Source organism: Bos grunniens, chromosome 23 (assembly GCF_055505025.1).
Source record: "Bos grunniens cultivar Pamir isolate PY7600 chromosome 23, Bosgru_T2T1.0, whole genome shotgun sequence".
Lineage (NCBI taxonomy): Eukaryota > Metazoa > Chordata > Mammalia > Artiodactyla > Bovidae > Bos > Bos grunniens.
Genome location: NC_141187.1, coordinates 16,983,841 through 16,997,298, shown reverse-complemented (window position 1 = coordinate 16,997,298; position 13,458 = coordinate 16,983,841). Strand labels below are relative to the sequence as shown.

The following is a 13,458-nucleotide window of genomic DNA, read 5'->3' as shown; positions in this document are numbered from 1 at the left end:
CTAGACACGCCCTTCCTCGTGGGCGTGTCGACTGGGCGCTGTGTTTTTAACGTAAGTTCCGGAGCGCCTGCCTCCATCAGAGCTCTCTTTAGCGAGGTGGTTTCACCTCGTGTGGGCTGCTGGAGCACACCGCATTTCAGTTGTTTGATCCTCCCATCCTCCTGGCCCGACACCATGGGAGTGACTTGGTAGGACTAAAGAGGACTTTGTGGGGCGGGGTTTGGGGACTTGAAGGCCCCTGGAGCCTCGAATATACCCGGGAGTAGGATCCCGACCAGGGTCCGCAGTCCCCCGGAAGATGAGCAAAATGTCCTCGGTTTGTGTGGGTGAGGGGGCCACCGCGAGGGCTGCAGAATCTGCAGGCCCCTTTCCTCGGAGGTACGCCCCTTCTTCCTGGAAGGCGGCAGGTAAAAGGGTTTAAGAACCCGTTAATGATCGTGTACCTCCTTCCTTTTTTCTTGGTACAATTTCTTGACCGTGAAGCCCGGGGTAGAACTTTAGGGTTGAAAGTAGTATGTCGGAACTCGGACCCGTCTGCAGGCAGGGCTTGGATGGGTAGGGGATAGGCAACAAGGAGATAGTATCTTTTTTAGGTTTTTGCCTGCCCTTGCCTACAGCCACTAAATGCAGTTAGATCAGCGTGTGTCTGGTTCTAGTTTGGCCTTTGTAAGATCTTGAGTCTGGAGGAAAAAAGGAGCTGTTGGGAATTAGGAGATAGGAATTCCAGGCACATCACCTCTTCAGGGCCTGTTTCCTATTCTGTTTAATTACATGGTTGGTTTAGTTTCTATGGACTTATTTCTAACATGTTATAAGTCAGTGTGACAGGGAAAGGTATGGGCTTAATTCTCTTGGAGTCATTTAGTTCCAAAATGCTAGATTTCAGGGCTTTAAAAAATATATATATTGAGCATGTCTCCCAGAGAGGGCTTAGAGGCCAGGTTATCTGAAGGCAATGGCTCTAGGCTTCTCAAATAAGAGCCTGTGGGAACTCCTCCTTCTGGTAGCCCAGGTCTTGCAGATTTGTCAGTGACTGCACGTTTGCTTCCTGAAGTTGACATCATGAGCCTCCTTCAAAGTCCTGTAGTGTAAGAGGGATGCGAAGAATGGGAATGAAACGTTTGCTAGGGTCTTCCAGTGGTTAACACTCCACGCTTCCACTGCAGGAAGCACCTTCTACTTTAGGGGGTACGGGTTCAATCCCTGATTGGGGAATTAGATCCTGCATGCCTTGTGGCGCAGCCAAAAAAAAGTTTGCTGCAAAGAGGAATAAAACCCTAGAAGTACCTGTTCTTTCAGGGCAGAAGGCAAGCAGGGAAAGGGCTCTCTCTTGGGATGCTTCTCAACTTTTTCAGGCTTCTTGAACTTCTGACCCCAGTAGCATCACCTTAGGGATTCTCTTATATTTCAAAATAAGGCACATCATCATCATTACTTGTTAGTACTTTTTCTGATGGAGTTTAGAGACAGTTTTAGCAGCAGTAGGACTCTATAGCTTCATTTAGTTGATTTTGGTTGATCATAAAGTAATGCAGTGTCCCCCAACATTCAGCCACATATGATTCTACTTAAGATTTTTAACTAGCCATGTAGCACTTGAACTATTATTTATTAATGTCTTTTAATTCTCTTTCTTTTCCTTAAAAGTATTTTAACAGACAACTATATTTCTGGGGAAGCATTCTGGTAGAGTTAAGAGCATGGACGTGGAGCCAGCTTGCCTGGCTTTGACTCTTGGCCACACCACACCAAGCTTTGTGACCTTGTGCAAGTTATTTAACCCCTGTGTACTTTGCTTTCCTCATTGGTAACAAAGAGATAATTGTATATCTTATGGGGCTGATGTGAGGATTCAAAGAGTTAGTTCATTGAAAGGTCTTTGGGCACCACCTGGCACATAGCTGGTCCTTGGTGATTGTTTCCTGCCACTCTGTAAAGGGGGAGCCAGTTTCCCTCACCATAGAAGGAAATCTTGGAAATGACTGTTTGTTTCATTGTTTTGGTTAAATTCATATACATGCTGCTGCCTTTCATGTCCGAGGATTAGAAACTTGAGGCTTACTTTCTCTTTGGTCCCAGGATCCTTAAAACTTTCTGCCTTGATGGAAATGTTCTGTATTAGCACTGCTGCCGGCCACTTGTGGCTGTCAAGCCTTGAAATGTGGGTTTTGCAGCTGAGGAGTTGAGGTTTTAATTTTTTTGTTCGTTTAAGTGTAAATAGTCGCATGTGGCTTGTGGCTACTGTGCTGGACAGCTTGCATGCAAAGTGTTAAAGAGAGTAATAATAATTGGAATAATAATTCCAAGTTGAGGCTTTCTTCTTGATGTAGTCAAAACTGAAAGAAACGCAGAAGAAATCCCTTTCTCATTGTATGACTCTGTGTTACTGAACACTCTGTGTGCCACCTAAAATCTTCTCTTGAACGTTGGCATACTTGCCACACTCCATAAACAGAGGTGCTCTAGATGGGAAGTCCAAAGCACTGGTATGTGTCCTGAGACCTGCTCTGGTTCTTAGTGGAGTTTTCAAGAGACTGTGGGCCTCTGTTTCCTTTTTAAAATGAGAAGGTTCGGGTTGATGGTGTCTGTGCACATACTGGCCCTGATGAGCTGATTCTGCAGGCAAGTGAATGACTCATTGATGATTTTCGTCCTTTTCCTTCCAGTGTGTCTCAGATGCCCGTGGCCGAGGGCAAGAGCGTCCAGCAGACTGTGGAGCTCCTCACCCGGAAATTGGAGATGCTTGGAGCAGAGAAGCAAGGAACATTTTGTGTGGACTGTGAGACCTATCACACAGCTGCCTCTACCCTGGGCAGCCAAGGTCAGTGAGAGATGGGCCTGTGGGATGGCTGGAACCTGGTTTGGAGTTAATAGACATTCATATTCATTGGAATCTTTCTGCTCTTCTGCTGAGGGTGGTGCTCTTGGCTAGGTGGTATATGTGTTTCTGAATTCATTAATTTTTTCCTTCATCTCTTAGTCTGGGCCTGTGTTGTAGTCTTTTTGCACTTTTAAAGCACTTTTCACTTCTCAAAGTGTTGGTCACTAATTTCCTCAGAATCATCTGGATCGCTTGTTAGAGGGGCAGGTTCCTGGCCCAGCTTACAGACTCACTGGTAATCAGTCATAGTCTACATTATAGTAAGTTTCACAGGTGATCTTTATGCACTCCAAAGTTTGAAAAAGTCTCCTTTTAAACATGGAAGCCTTTGTAAATGATTCTGTTGGAGCTTTAGAGTTTGGGGAACTTTCTGTAGAAAAGCTTCCTGTTTCCCATACCTAGCCAGTGGCCTTGGCTACCACTTTAGCATAACCTTGATTTATGAATTAACTTTTGTTTTAAATGTATTTCAAATTGAGATGCATTGTGGCTGGTGGTGGTAGGGAGGTAAAGAGGATCTCTGAATAGGAGTTAGGGAACCTGGGTTCTTTTAGTCTTGGCTCTTCAGTAACTTGACTTTGGATGGTTCCACAGCACAGTGCATAAGCCTAAATCATGGACCCGGATTACGGAGTCCTGTCTGCCACAACTAACTGCATCCTTAGGTAATTCTGCAGTCTGACTGTTCCTGTGCAGGTCACTTGCCTGTTTCCCCAGGGATTTATTCCCTGCCCTGCTCCTGTGAACTGCATTTGCCTGGCCCCCATTGAGTTCCCTTTGGCCAGTGAAAGGCACTGGCAAAAATTGGAGAGAGGAGGAAAGAGAGAGACAGCCTCTCTTCCTGTCCTTCTGCCATGGGCTGTGTCTCTGGCTGTGGCTGTGTTTCTTCCTTGGTTCTACCTCCTGTTAGGCAACCCTTGTTCCTGGCTCTCAGAATAGCACATCTGCCCTTTTTCCTTCCAGCCCTAGGGATGGCAGCGGCTCCCTGTGTTACTAATCTTTGGGTGACCTCACCATTCCATTTGATTTTTCAGTTCTACCAACCCTTGTACTTCGTTCCCTGTATTAAATCCCCTCTAAAGAAACTTACCTGTGTGGACTCTGTTTTTGCACCCTTCCCAGTACAGTTATCTGCAAAATGAAGATAATTCCAGTATTTATCTCCTACTTAAATAAGTTATGCTACGCTACAATACGCTAAGTCACTTCAGTCGTGTCCGACTCTGTGCGACCCCATAAATGGCAGCCCACCAGGCTCCCCCATCCCTGGGATTCTCTAGGCAAGAACACTGGAGTGGGTTGCCATTTCTTTCTCCAATGCATGAAAGTGAAAAGTGAAAGTGAAGTGTCTCAGTCGTGTCCAACTCTTAGCGATCCCATGGACTGTAGCCTACCAGGCTCCTCCGTCCATGGGATTTTCCAGGCAAGAGTACTGGAGTGGGGTGCCATTGCCTTCTCCGCTTAAATAAGTTAGTACACACAAAGCCCTTTGAACCAAGGTTGTCGTGGAATAAATAGCTAATAAATGGTAGCTTAAGAGCTGTACTGAATTTCATGATCAGTGCAATTGCAATGTTAATGTTTGTTTTGCCTGCAAAAGGCAGAATATAAGAATTAAAGAACAGTTATGAAAGCATTTGGAAAACAGAACACTAGTATACAGATATGGAGAAGGCAATGGCACCCCACTCTAGTACTCTTGCCTGGAAAATCCCATGGACGGAGGAGCCTGGTGGGCTGCAGTCCATGGGGTCGCTAAGAGTCGGACACGACTGAGCGACTTCACTTTGACTTTTCACTTTCATGCATTGGAGAAGGAAATGGCAACCCACTCCAGTGTTCTTGCCTAGAGAATCCCAGGGATGGGGGAGCCTGGTGGGCTGCCATCTATGGGATCACACAGAGTCGGACACGACTGAAGTGACTTAGCAGCAGCAGCAGCAGTATACAGATATAAGATGACATACTACTTCTGTGACACTCCCTGGCTTGGTCTCTGTTTTCCTGATCAGACCTTTGCTTTCAAGGAGCTACAGTCTAGTTGGAGAAACAGCAGGTTCTTGGTGGGCAGTGGGGTAGGATGGAAGGAGGTCAGGATGCCTGGATTAGAGTTCCAGTTCTGTCGCTTACTGGCTCTGTGCCTTTAAATCAGAAGTTCTCACACTTCTAGCTTTAGCATCACCTAGAGGGAAGGCTTGTTACCACACAGATGGATGGGTTCCCCTCTCCTCCCCACCCCCACAGAGTTTCTGACCCAGTGGGTGTGGGGTAGGGTGGAGAATATACATTTGTAACAGATTCCCAGGTAGTGATGTGGGTGCTGGCTGGTCAGGGACCAAAAGCTTTTCAGAATTTTTTCGAGAGAGTAAAAACACTTCCAGACTCCCGTAATGTGAATTAAGTATGTAATCAAGTGAGTCTGCATGAGAACAGAATGACAGGTCAGCTTCGGATGTCTTTATTGGAGGATTAAAATGTTTGGACTGGACTTCCCAGGTGAAAGGTGTGACTACGCAGCGGGCAGTTGGGAGGGTGTGTGGCGAGGTTGGTGCGGAGCCGCTGGAGATCAGGCGGTGGCAGCGCAGTGGCAGCCTGCAGAGGCCTCGCCGCCCGCACTTGTCTCTGCACTCACCCGATTGCCACGCTCTCATCCCTGCCTGAATCCTACCCTCTCTTTGTACCCTACTTCAGGTCCTGTTTTTTCCATGAAGGTTCTTCCAGCTGACTCTTGCCACTTTGACCACTTCCTTCCCTGAAGTCTTTCCTTCACTCCAAAGACTTCTGGTCTATCATCAGGCAAACACTTTGGTTTCATGGTCTTCTAAAAAGTTTTCCACCTATCTTCAATGAGAGTGAAAGTCGCTCAGTCCTGTCCGACTCTTTGCAACCCCATGGACTATACAGTTCATGGAATTCTCCAGGCTGGAATACTGGAGTGGGGAGTTGTTCCTTTCTCCAGGTGATCTTCCCAGCCCAGGGATTGAACCCAGGTCTCCTGCATTGCAGGCAAATTCTTCACCAGCTGGGCCACAAGGGAAGTCCAAGAATACCGGATTGGGTAGCCTATCCCTTCTCTTCCCAATCCAGGAATGGAACAGGGGTCTCCCGCATTGCAGGCGGATTCTTTACCAACTGAGCTATCAGGGAAGGACAATGACAGTCATCAGTGAGATTGTCAGCTTCTTGAGGCCAGGGGCTAAGTCCTCTACTTACATGCCTTTTCAGCCCTAGCACAGTGTTGGGGCTAGTTTAAGGACTTGGAAAACTCACTTCTCAGGAACTGGAACCGGTGAGCTGGGATTTAAAACTGGATCTTCTGATCTAGATCCCAAGTTCTTTCTGCTGTGGTTGTACTGCTTGCTTCCTGAGTCAGCTAGATGTCTTAAAATTCTCCAAAGCCCCCCTCCCATTGCCTTCAGGATGAAGTCTAAACTTGGGCACAGAAGACAAGGCTCTGGCCTCCCGTCCAGCCTCGTGTTCAGATTCTCCCCCATGCTGCTTCTGTGGGGCCACTTCCTGTTTCAAAGAGGGCGGACGCCAAGGAAGGGAGTGATGGGCAAAAAAGAGAGCAGCTGCTTCGTGTGGTGTGCTCAAAAGCTGTTACTTTTATTTTCCTTGTTACGTAATATATGACTATACAGAAGACCGTATGTAAATCTCGTGTGAGTTATTAGTCATCATCTTTAATCATCTATCTGTGAGCCCATCACTCAACTTAAAGTTAAACCAGGGACTTCCCTGGTGGTCCAGTGATTAAGATTCTGTGCTTCTGCTGCAAGGGTGCAGGTTTGGTCCCTGGCCAGGGAAATTCCCGATACTGTATGGTGTGGCTAAAAGAAAAAAGAGCAAGAGAGAAGAAAATAGACGCTAAACACCAAAAGGCATAACAACGCAGAAATGCAGGGCTGACTACAAATAATGGGGCGCAAAACTTACTCCCAACTATCAGAAACAAATATAAGAGCTAGGGAAAAAAGTGAATTAAACCATTATCTGGACCGTCAAAAGTTCCAGTGTACCCATCACCTTTTTCTATAGATTAGGTGGGTTCTGCCACATGCTGCCTGGCTGCTGGTCTCCTCTGGAAAAGGCTGTTGGTGAGGGCCTTGCCTCCACCGCCCTCCAGGACTGCTGGGGCGATGCTGGATTGCCTCCTGGCCCCATTCAGCACTTTGGTCTCTACTCCGGGATGTGCTGAGGAAGGTCTTGTCACTGAGCAGGATCTCCATCCCTTGCAGGTCAGGCCGGGAAGCTGATGTATGTGATGCACAATTCTGAGTACCCTTTGAGCTGCTTCGCCCTCTTTGAGAATGGCCCTTGCCTTGTTGCCGACACCAACTTTGACGTGCTCATGGTGAAACTCAAGGGCTTTTTCCAGAGTGCCAAGGCCAGCAAGATCGAGACCCGGGGCACCCGTTACCAATACTGTGACTTCCTAGTGAAGGTGGGCACGGTCACAATGGGGCCCAGTGCCCGAGGCATCTCCGTGGAGGTAAGTCCTCGGTGGACTAGAGCAGATGTGGTGAAGGGCCTGGCTCTGCAGATTCCCGCGACCCTGAATGCAGGCAGATGTGTCTGCCTCCCTGATTGCTGTCTGCAGAGCAGCTACACTTCCTTGCCCTGCATTTTTTACCCTTTCTTTAATCACTTAGGGACGCTCTAGCAGACCAGGATGGGAATGGGGAGCTGGATTCACAGCAGGAAAGCTTAGGAAGGCTGGCTTGCTGGAGAAGAAGAGGGATAGTCAAGGAGGGGCAGGTGAACTATTACATATTCAAAGTTTTGAAGCAAAGACGTGTCCTTCTCTTTGACATGCTGTCCACTTTCTTTCGTGGTATGTGTGACGATTTCATCTGACATATATTGAAAATGACAAAGATGGAGTGTGACAGTAGCTGGCTTTGGGACCAGTGAGAGTCTGCACCATCTAACACAGTCCCAGCACTGTGTGAGATTTTAAAAAAGAAAAGAATAAGTAAACTGCAGGGCCTTCCTTTTGAACGTTTATGACTTAATAATGAGAGCCAGGCCCAAACACGCAAGCTGTTTTTGAAGTTAGTCTGTAAGAAATGCCATAAAGGAAGCACAGATTGCTCTGGGAGTTCAGGGCAGAGAGCACTGCTGACTTTGGGGACTGTGATACCTCCTGCAGGATTAGCATTTAAGGAGGGAATTAAAATGTGGAGACCTGGGGATAGGTAAGTCCTCAAAAGCAGCACAGGAGGAGAAAAGGGCGTTAGTGGTCATGACTACTGCGACACTCCAGAGATCTCGAGCTAAGATGTCCTGACTCTTTTCATTCATAACACACAGAGAATTTTCCAAGACCCACGGGAAACTCCTGTTTATCCTCCACGTTTTCAACTTTGCAACACAAACACACCCAGAAGTTTCTTTACTTATTTCTCCTTGTAGTTGCTAGTAATTTCCCCTGCCACCTCTCCAGTGAAAAACTGGGAGAGGAGAATGAGCAAGCCTAAGATCTGTATCCTTCAGCCCCTGTCACATGAGTTGGGAAATTATTTCTTAGTGTCAGAGCCCAGGTTGTATCTACGTTGGGAGTAATGGTTGGTCTTGAAGTGACTTACGGGCCTATATATCTTTTTGCCCTCTTGTCAATTCCCCCAACTCACACACACTCGCAGACTCTTTCTCCTGCTCTTCGTTTTCTCTCATAGAATTTTCCCGAGCTGTCCATGAATCTACACCCATCATAGCTGGGACTATAAAGTTCAGAAATAATTTGAAGGGACCAAGCTATGCCTCTGGGTCTTGTGCATAGGGCTGTGAGTTGATAATCCCAAGATGAGAATGTTTGAGCTTAAAGGGTACAATGCTGAGGGTTTCAAATTCCTGGTGTTTGATCTGGATATTTCCTGCGGGGCAGCTCTGGGTTGGAAGGTGTGTGTCGTGGTCTCCGGGTTGGGGAAGATGGATGCAGAGGGCAAACGACCTGTCCTTGCTCTCACTCACCCTCCATCTCCCTTCTCTTGGTCCCCAGGTGGAGTATGGCCCCTGTGTGGTAGCTAGCGACTGCTGGAGCCTGTTGCTGGAGTTCCTGCAGAGCTTTCTAGGCAGCCACACCCCAGGGGCGCCCGCAGTGTTTGGGAACAGACACGACGCTGTCTACAGCCCAGCAGACACCATGGTCCAGTACATGGAACTCTTCAACAAGATCCGCAAGCAGCAGCAGGTGCCGGTGGCGGGGATTCGTTAGCAACTGGCAGCTGCTGGGCTGAGCTCTGTCACCGGGGGGCGGGCGGGGGGCGGAACTCCACAGAAGGAGCAGGCCCTGCACCCTCAGGCCTCTGGACCCTGGAAATCCTGGGCAGACGGGAAGGTGTCCTTCCCTGTCTAGTTCCCAGCTGTGGCTTTTGTTCTGGGGCGCTGGACTCCCCTCCACTGAGCCTCACACACAGTCCCTCCTGCGCCTCCCCCACCACAGCTGTTTCAGCTCCCGTCTTGCTGGGCTTGGCCTGTCCTCAGGAACAGTGATTATCCAGGGCGGAGACGTCTGGAGCTCCCCTGCTTTAGGGGAGACGGTCGGATGGGGGTGTCCCTGCTGAGTGTCGGTGGGAAGGCAGTCTGTGTTAGCAGCTCCTGAGGATTTGGTCCAGGCACACAGTGGACAGGCTGTGTGTTGCGTTTGCGCTTCGCTCAGAGAATGTGGCTGGGCCTTTCCTGGGGAAGAAGCAGGAGGCCAAGCTTATTTGATGGCTGTCATTTTCTGATATGTTTGCTGAGGTAAATCGTGAGTTCAGTTTTCTAGGGTGTTGCCTGAGTCCTTTGAAGTCTCCCCTCTGGCCATCTTTCCATTCTGTAGGGAATAATACTAAAGCACAGGCTGAGTGGCTATAAGGAGAACCTAAAGTACAGAGGCTCTTAGAAGTTTATTTTTCTCTTCTCTAATAGTACAGAGGTAATCAGATAGCCCAGGGCAGTCTTAACGCCACAAGGTCATCAGGAACTTGGTTTCCTTTGAGCTTGTTGTCCAGCCACCCCTGGGGTGTTGTCCTTGGGCGACTTAGAGCATCATCAGCTACATGTCCGGTTCCCCTGGGGTAAGAGAGAGAGAACAGTTTTCTTTTATAAAGGCCATGACCTGGAGTTGCTCCAGTCACTCTGGCTACCCCTGGCTGAGAGGAGCTCTGGGACAGAGAGCCTCTTATTTGGGTGGTCATGTGCCCAGTTAAAATGCCGGGGGTTCTGTGACTGAAAGGTGAAGGAGAAAATGGATGTGGGGGCCCAGTTAGTAGCCTCTGCTCCAGGGAGCTCAATGGACGTGCCCAAGACTGTTCTTGCTGTTTTGCAAAGAGCACCCCTGTAAGTAAGCCATTTGTTTCTGAGTTGGACTGGGATGGGGCTGATGTCAGAGCCATTTTAGCTGGATTATTCACATGGGGACGTCACTTCTGCACCCCTTGAGTCAGTCTCAGCATCAAGACCTCTCCAGTTCTCGTGTGCCCAGAGCTCAGGGTTAAACAGTTGACCTGGGGCTCACACTGCGCTTCATGGTGTCCTGAGCTCTTACTCCTCATTTCATGGGAGCCTCCAAGCTGCTCATTTGACCTCCGTCACCTGCCCACCGCCCTCCTGCTGCAGAGATGCTCAGTCCAGCTAACCCTGAGGTCACAGTCAGAGCTGGTCTTAGGAAGCGAGTTCATGTATGTACTGTGGGTTGTCCTAGGATCTGTCTCTCATCGAAAACCCAGAAAGAGAAACCGTTTTCAGATCTCAGTGCTCAGATCTGAGCCTCTGTGACAAGAATCAGCTAGTGGTCACGTTTCCCTTTTAACTTTGGCTGTAGGAAGCTCAGTTCGACTTTCTGACTGTAGAATCTGTCATCCGTGTTTTTTGTTCTCACCTTCCCCTGGCTTTGTTTGTTTCTTCGTTTTTTTTTTTTTTTTTTACATTTTAAAATGGAGATGTGTTTTAGATATTAATTTATACATAATAAAATACATAGATTTTTTAAAATGTTTTTGGCCTTCTGATTTATTTTGGCTTTGTCCAGACTTACCTGTTTGTATTTTGCTGTAGACTGCTTTAAATCTTTTATGAGATGAGATAGCATTTTGAGCATAATGTGTTCCTGAAAATAAACAGAAATCGAACGTGGTAAATATGACTCTAGATTTATGCATTATAAGAAGGGATTCCTATTACTAACTCCCTAACTGTGTCTTTTAGATACAGTCTTGGCTCATAAATTTCCCGAAAGTCTTCGCTTTTGTTCTTTTCCCTTATTTTGAGCATACATTTGACCAGATTTAAGTCCAGTGAACACCAGATCAATCTGTAAGAGTTGCCACCTCACGTACTTTTGTCCATCTTTGTCCTTTGTGTCAGTTAAAGAAAGCTTATTACTAAAAAAAAGGCAAGTAATGCAATACATTTCTTAATTTGACTCCACCAGCAAAGTTGCCAAAACTGAACTGATAACTAGTGGGAAAGGCCAAATGTCATCCACCCTCTGTATGTACGTCTGAATGGGACTTTCAAGAGTTAGTTTAGTATTGTTGGCATATAATTTTTGAGAGATGAGGTTGAGTGAAAGTTGAGAAGCTTTTGAATAAGGGAAAGGGGGCGTGGTTAGCCTCATTTTAAAATTAAAAAAAACTTACCCTCAGCTAGAAAGTGGGCGTGCAGTATTTTGGGTTCAAGTCTGACATTCCTCCCACACCAGACTGCCTTCTTGTCCCTCCCTCCTTTTTTCCCAGATGCCTTACCCCGTCACCATCTGTATCTAACCCCAAAAGAGCAGAAACCAGGATGCTTCTAGGATCCTGCTAACATGTCACCTTGGTGGGTACCTTTGCCAGTCACAGAGAAATCCGCTGACCTGTTGGAGCCATGCAGGACAGCATTGAGATTTACCTGGTTCTCCTTCACTATAAGATGGGGGGTCATGCCGAGAGGTGAGGCTGGAGTCAGGACCAAAACTTCAGACTCAGGACTCATGGCTCCCAGCATGTGTCAAAGAGTAGCACCTGGACCTCTGTGGGGCCAGGTGATTTTAAGTGGACTGTGGGATTTTTATTTTAATACTTATGCCTTATTCTAATATATATTAGAAATATAACTGGCACTTTTGCTTATATGATGAGGATAAATAAGTTTTTTAGAAAGAGTCTTCTTAAAGGGAACTAGTAAGTTATACTACAACTGATGCTTACAAGAGGCAGACTCTGGAGGAGGAAGGCGGATGTTAGAATTTGGGGAAATGCTGTGTTCTCCTGTGTGTCGTCCGCTGCTTGTATCCCTTGATGGTTCCTGCCCTGTGCTCCTGTGCTGTGTTCGCCCCCGTCTCTCCTGTGCTCTTCTGACTCTCTGTCCCCCCTGTTGCCATGCTGCTTCTTGCTTGCTTGCTTTTCTTTGGTCTTGAAGGACCAAGTCATCCCATGTCCCCCACGCTGTGTTTGAGTGTCACTGCGTCACTGAAGGAATACCCAGGGATTGATCACTCCTCCCTACTGCCAGGTCTGTCCCAGCCCACTGTATCCAGTGTTCATTCCTGAAGTTTCAGGATGAGAGGGGTAGTGAGAAATTTTCTTCCCAAATCCTAGAAGGTGAGGGGCTGCTACTGCTGCTAAGTTGCGTCAGTCGTGTCTGACCCCATAGACGGCAGCCCACCAGGCTCCTCCATCCATGGGATTTTCCAGGCAGGAGTACTGGAATGGGTTGGCATTTCCTTCTCCAATGCGTGAAAGTGAAGTCACTTAGTCGTGTCCGACTCTCAGCGACCCCGTGGACTGCAGCCCACCAGGCTCCTCCATCCATGGGATTTTCCAGGCAAGAGTACTGGAGTGGGTCACCTGTGCCTCCAAAGGTGAGGGGAGTGGTTAGAAATTCCCACTTAAGTGTGTCCTCTAGGTGTCAAAAGTTAAGACTTAAACTCCCCCCAAGGTGCGTTTCTGCCATTGTGTGGAGCATTCCAAGATCAGTCTCTTGGGTTACAAGGGACCCTTGAGGTCACACAGTTTGACTGTCATTCAGTACCCATAACTTTACACCATCCCTCCAGCGATCATGAAGGCTTGACTTGACCTCATCTAGGTCAAGTCTCTTCCCTGTTTCACTTTTGTCACTACCTCTGAGACAAAAATCAAAACCTACCCGTTCCTTCCCTCCCAGATTGTGGACACCGTCTGGTGCTTAATGAGGGAATTGATCACTAGTTGGTGCTGGAGTATGATCAGACTATGGTTCTAACCCTACTGCAGGTTCTCAACCCCTGAGGGAGCCTCAGGAAGCCTCAGATGCCTCGAAAGTGGACACAGCTTTGTGGATAATTGCAGTTCTCTGGGAATAGGATTTATAGGGTTCATTAAAGTATCTCAAAGATCTGTGATCCAAAAAAAAAGAATCTCTAAAAGGAGAGCATCCTGAAAGGAAAGAACAGGAAGGCGAAGATAAAGCAGGTGTGAGATACATCCAGGTGACTTACCACACACGAGACCTTCCCCTGCCTTTCGGACCTTCATCTCAGGTCCATCCCCTCCACGGTTATCCCTCCTTCATTTTTTATAGTCCTTTCGGCCTTTCAGTCAGGTTCTGGGAAGCTGCACTGTGTCCCT

The 13,458-nt window shown here is 47.6% G+C and overlaps 2 protein-coding genes across 3 annotated transcripts in view; both read left to right on the top strand.

The window, feature by feature from the left end:
* The first annotated feature begins 31 nt into the window (after positions 1-31).
* On the top strand, positions 32-10,858 carry MED20 (mediator complex subunit 20). The gene is made up of 4 exons (XM_086371623.1): positions 32-188; positions 2,667-2,821; positions 7,120-7,373; positions 8,883-10,858. Exons 1-4 carry the CDS (start codon positions 175-177, stop codon positions 9,096-9,098), a joined length of 639 nt encoding a protein of 212 aa, XP_086227749.1. The 5' UTR covers positions 32-174; the 3' UTR covers positions 9,099-10,858.
* The window catches only part of USP49 (ubiquitin specific peptidase 49), a 72,228-nt gene continuing 67,709 nt past the window's right edge, over positions 8,940-13,458 (top strand). Inside the window, exon 1 of one of the 2 annotated variants that reach the window (XM_086371602.1) lies at positions 8,940-9,074. The gene's annotated coding sequence lies outside the window, so the exon portion shown is untranslated. The remainder of the gene's footprint in view (positions 9,075-13,458) is intronic. The other variant, XM_086371595.1, reaches the window with a different exon arrangement.

What these genes read in the sequence shown, in the direction of transcription:
- MED20 (XM_086371623.1), top strand. An exon ending in CTCTACCCTGGGCAGCCAAG is followed by an intron (nt 2,822 to 7,119) that starts GTCAGTGAGAGA and finishes CATCCCTTGCAG; the next exon opens with GTCAGGCCGGGAAGCTGATG. An exon ending in CCCGAGGCATCTCCGTGGAG is followed by an intron (nt 7,374 to 8,882) that starts GTAAGTCCTCGG and finishes CTTGGTCCCCAG; the next exon opens with GTGGAGTATGGCCCCTGTGT.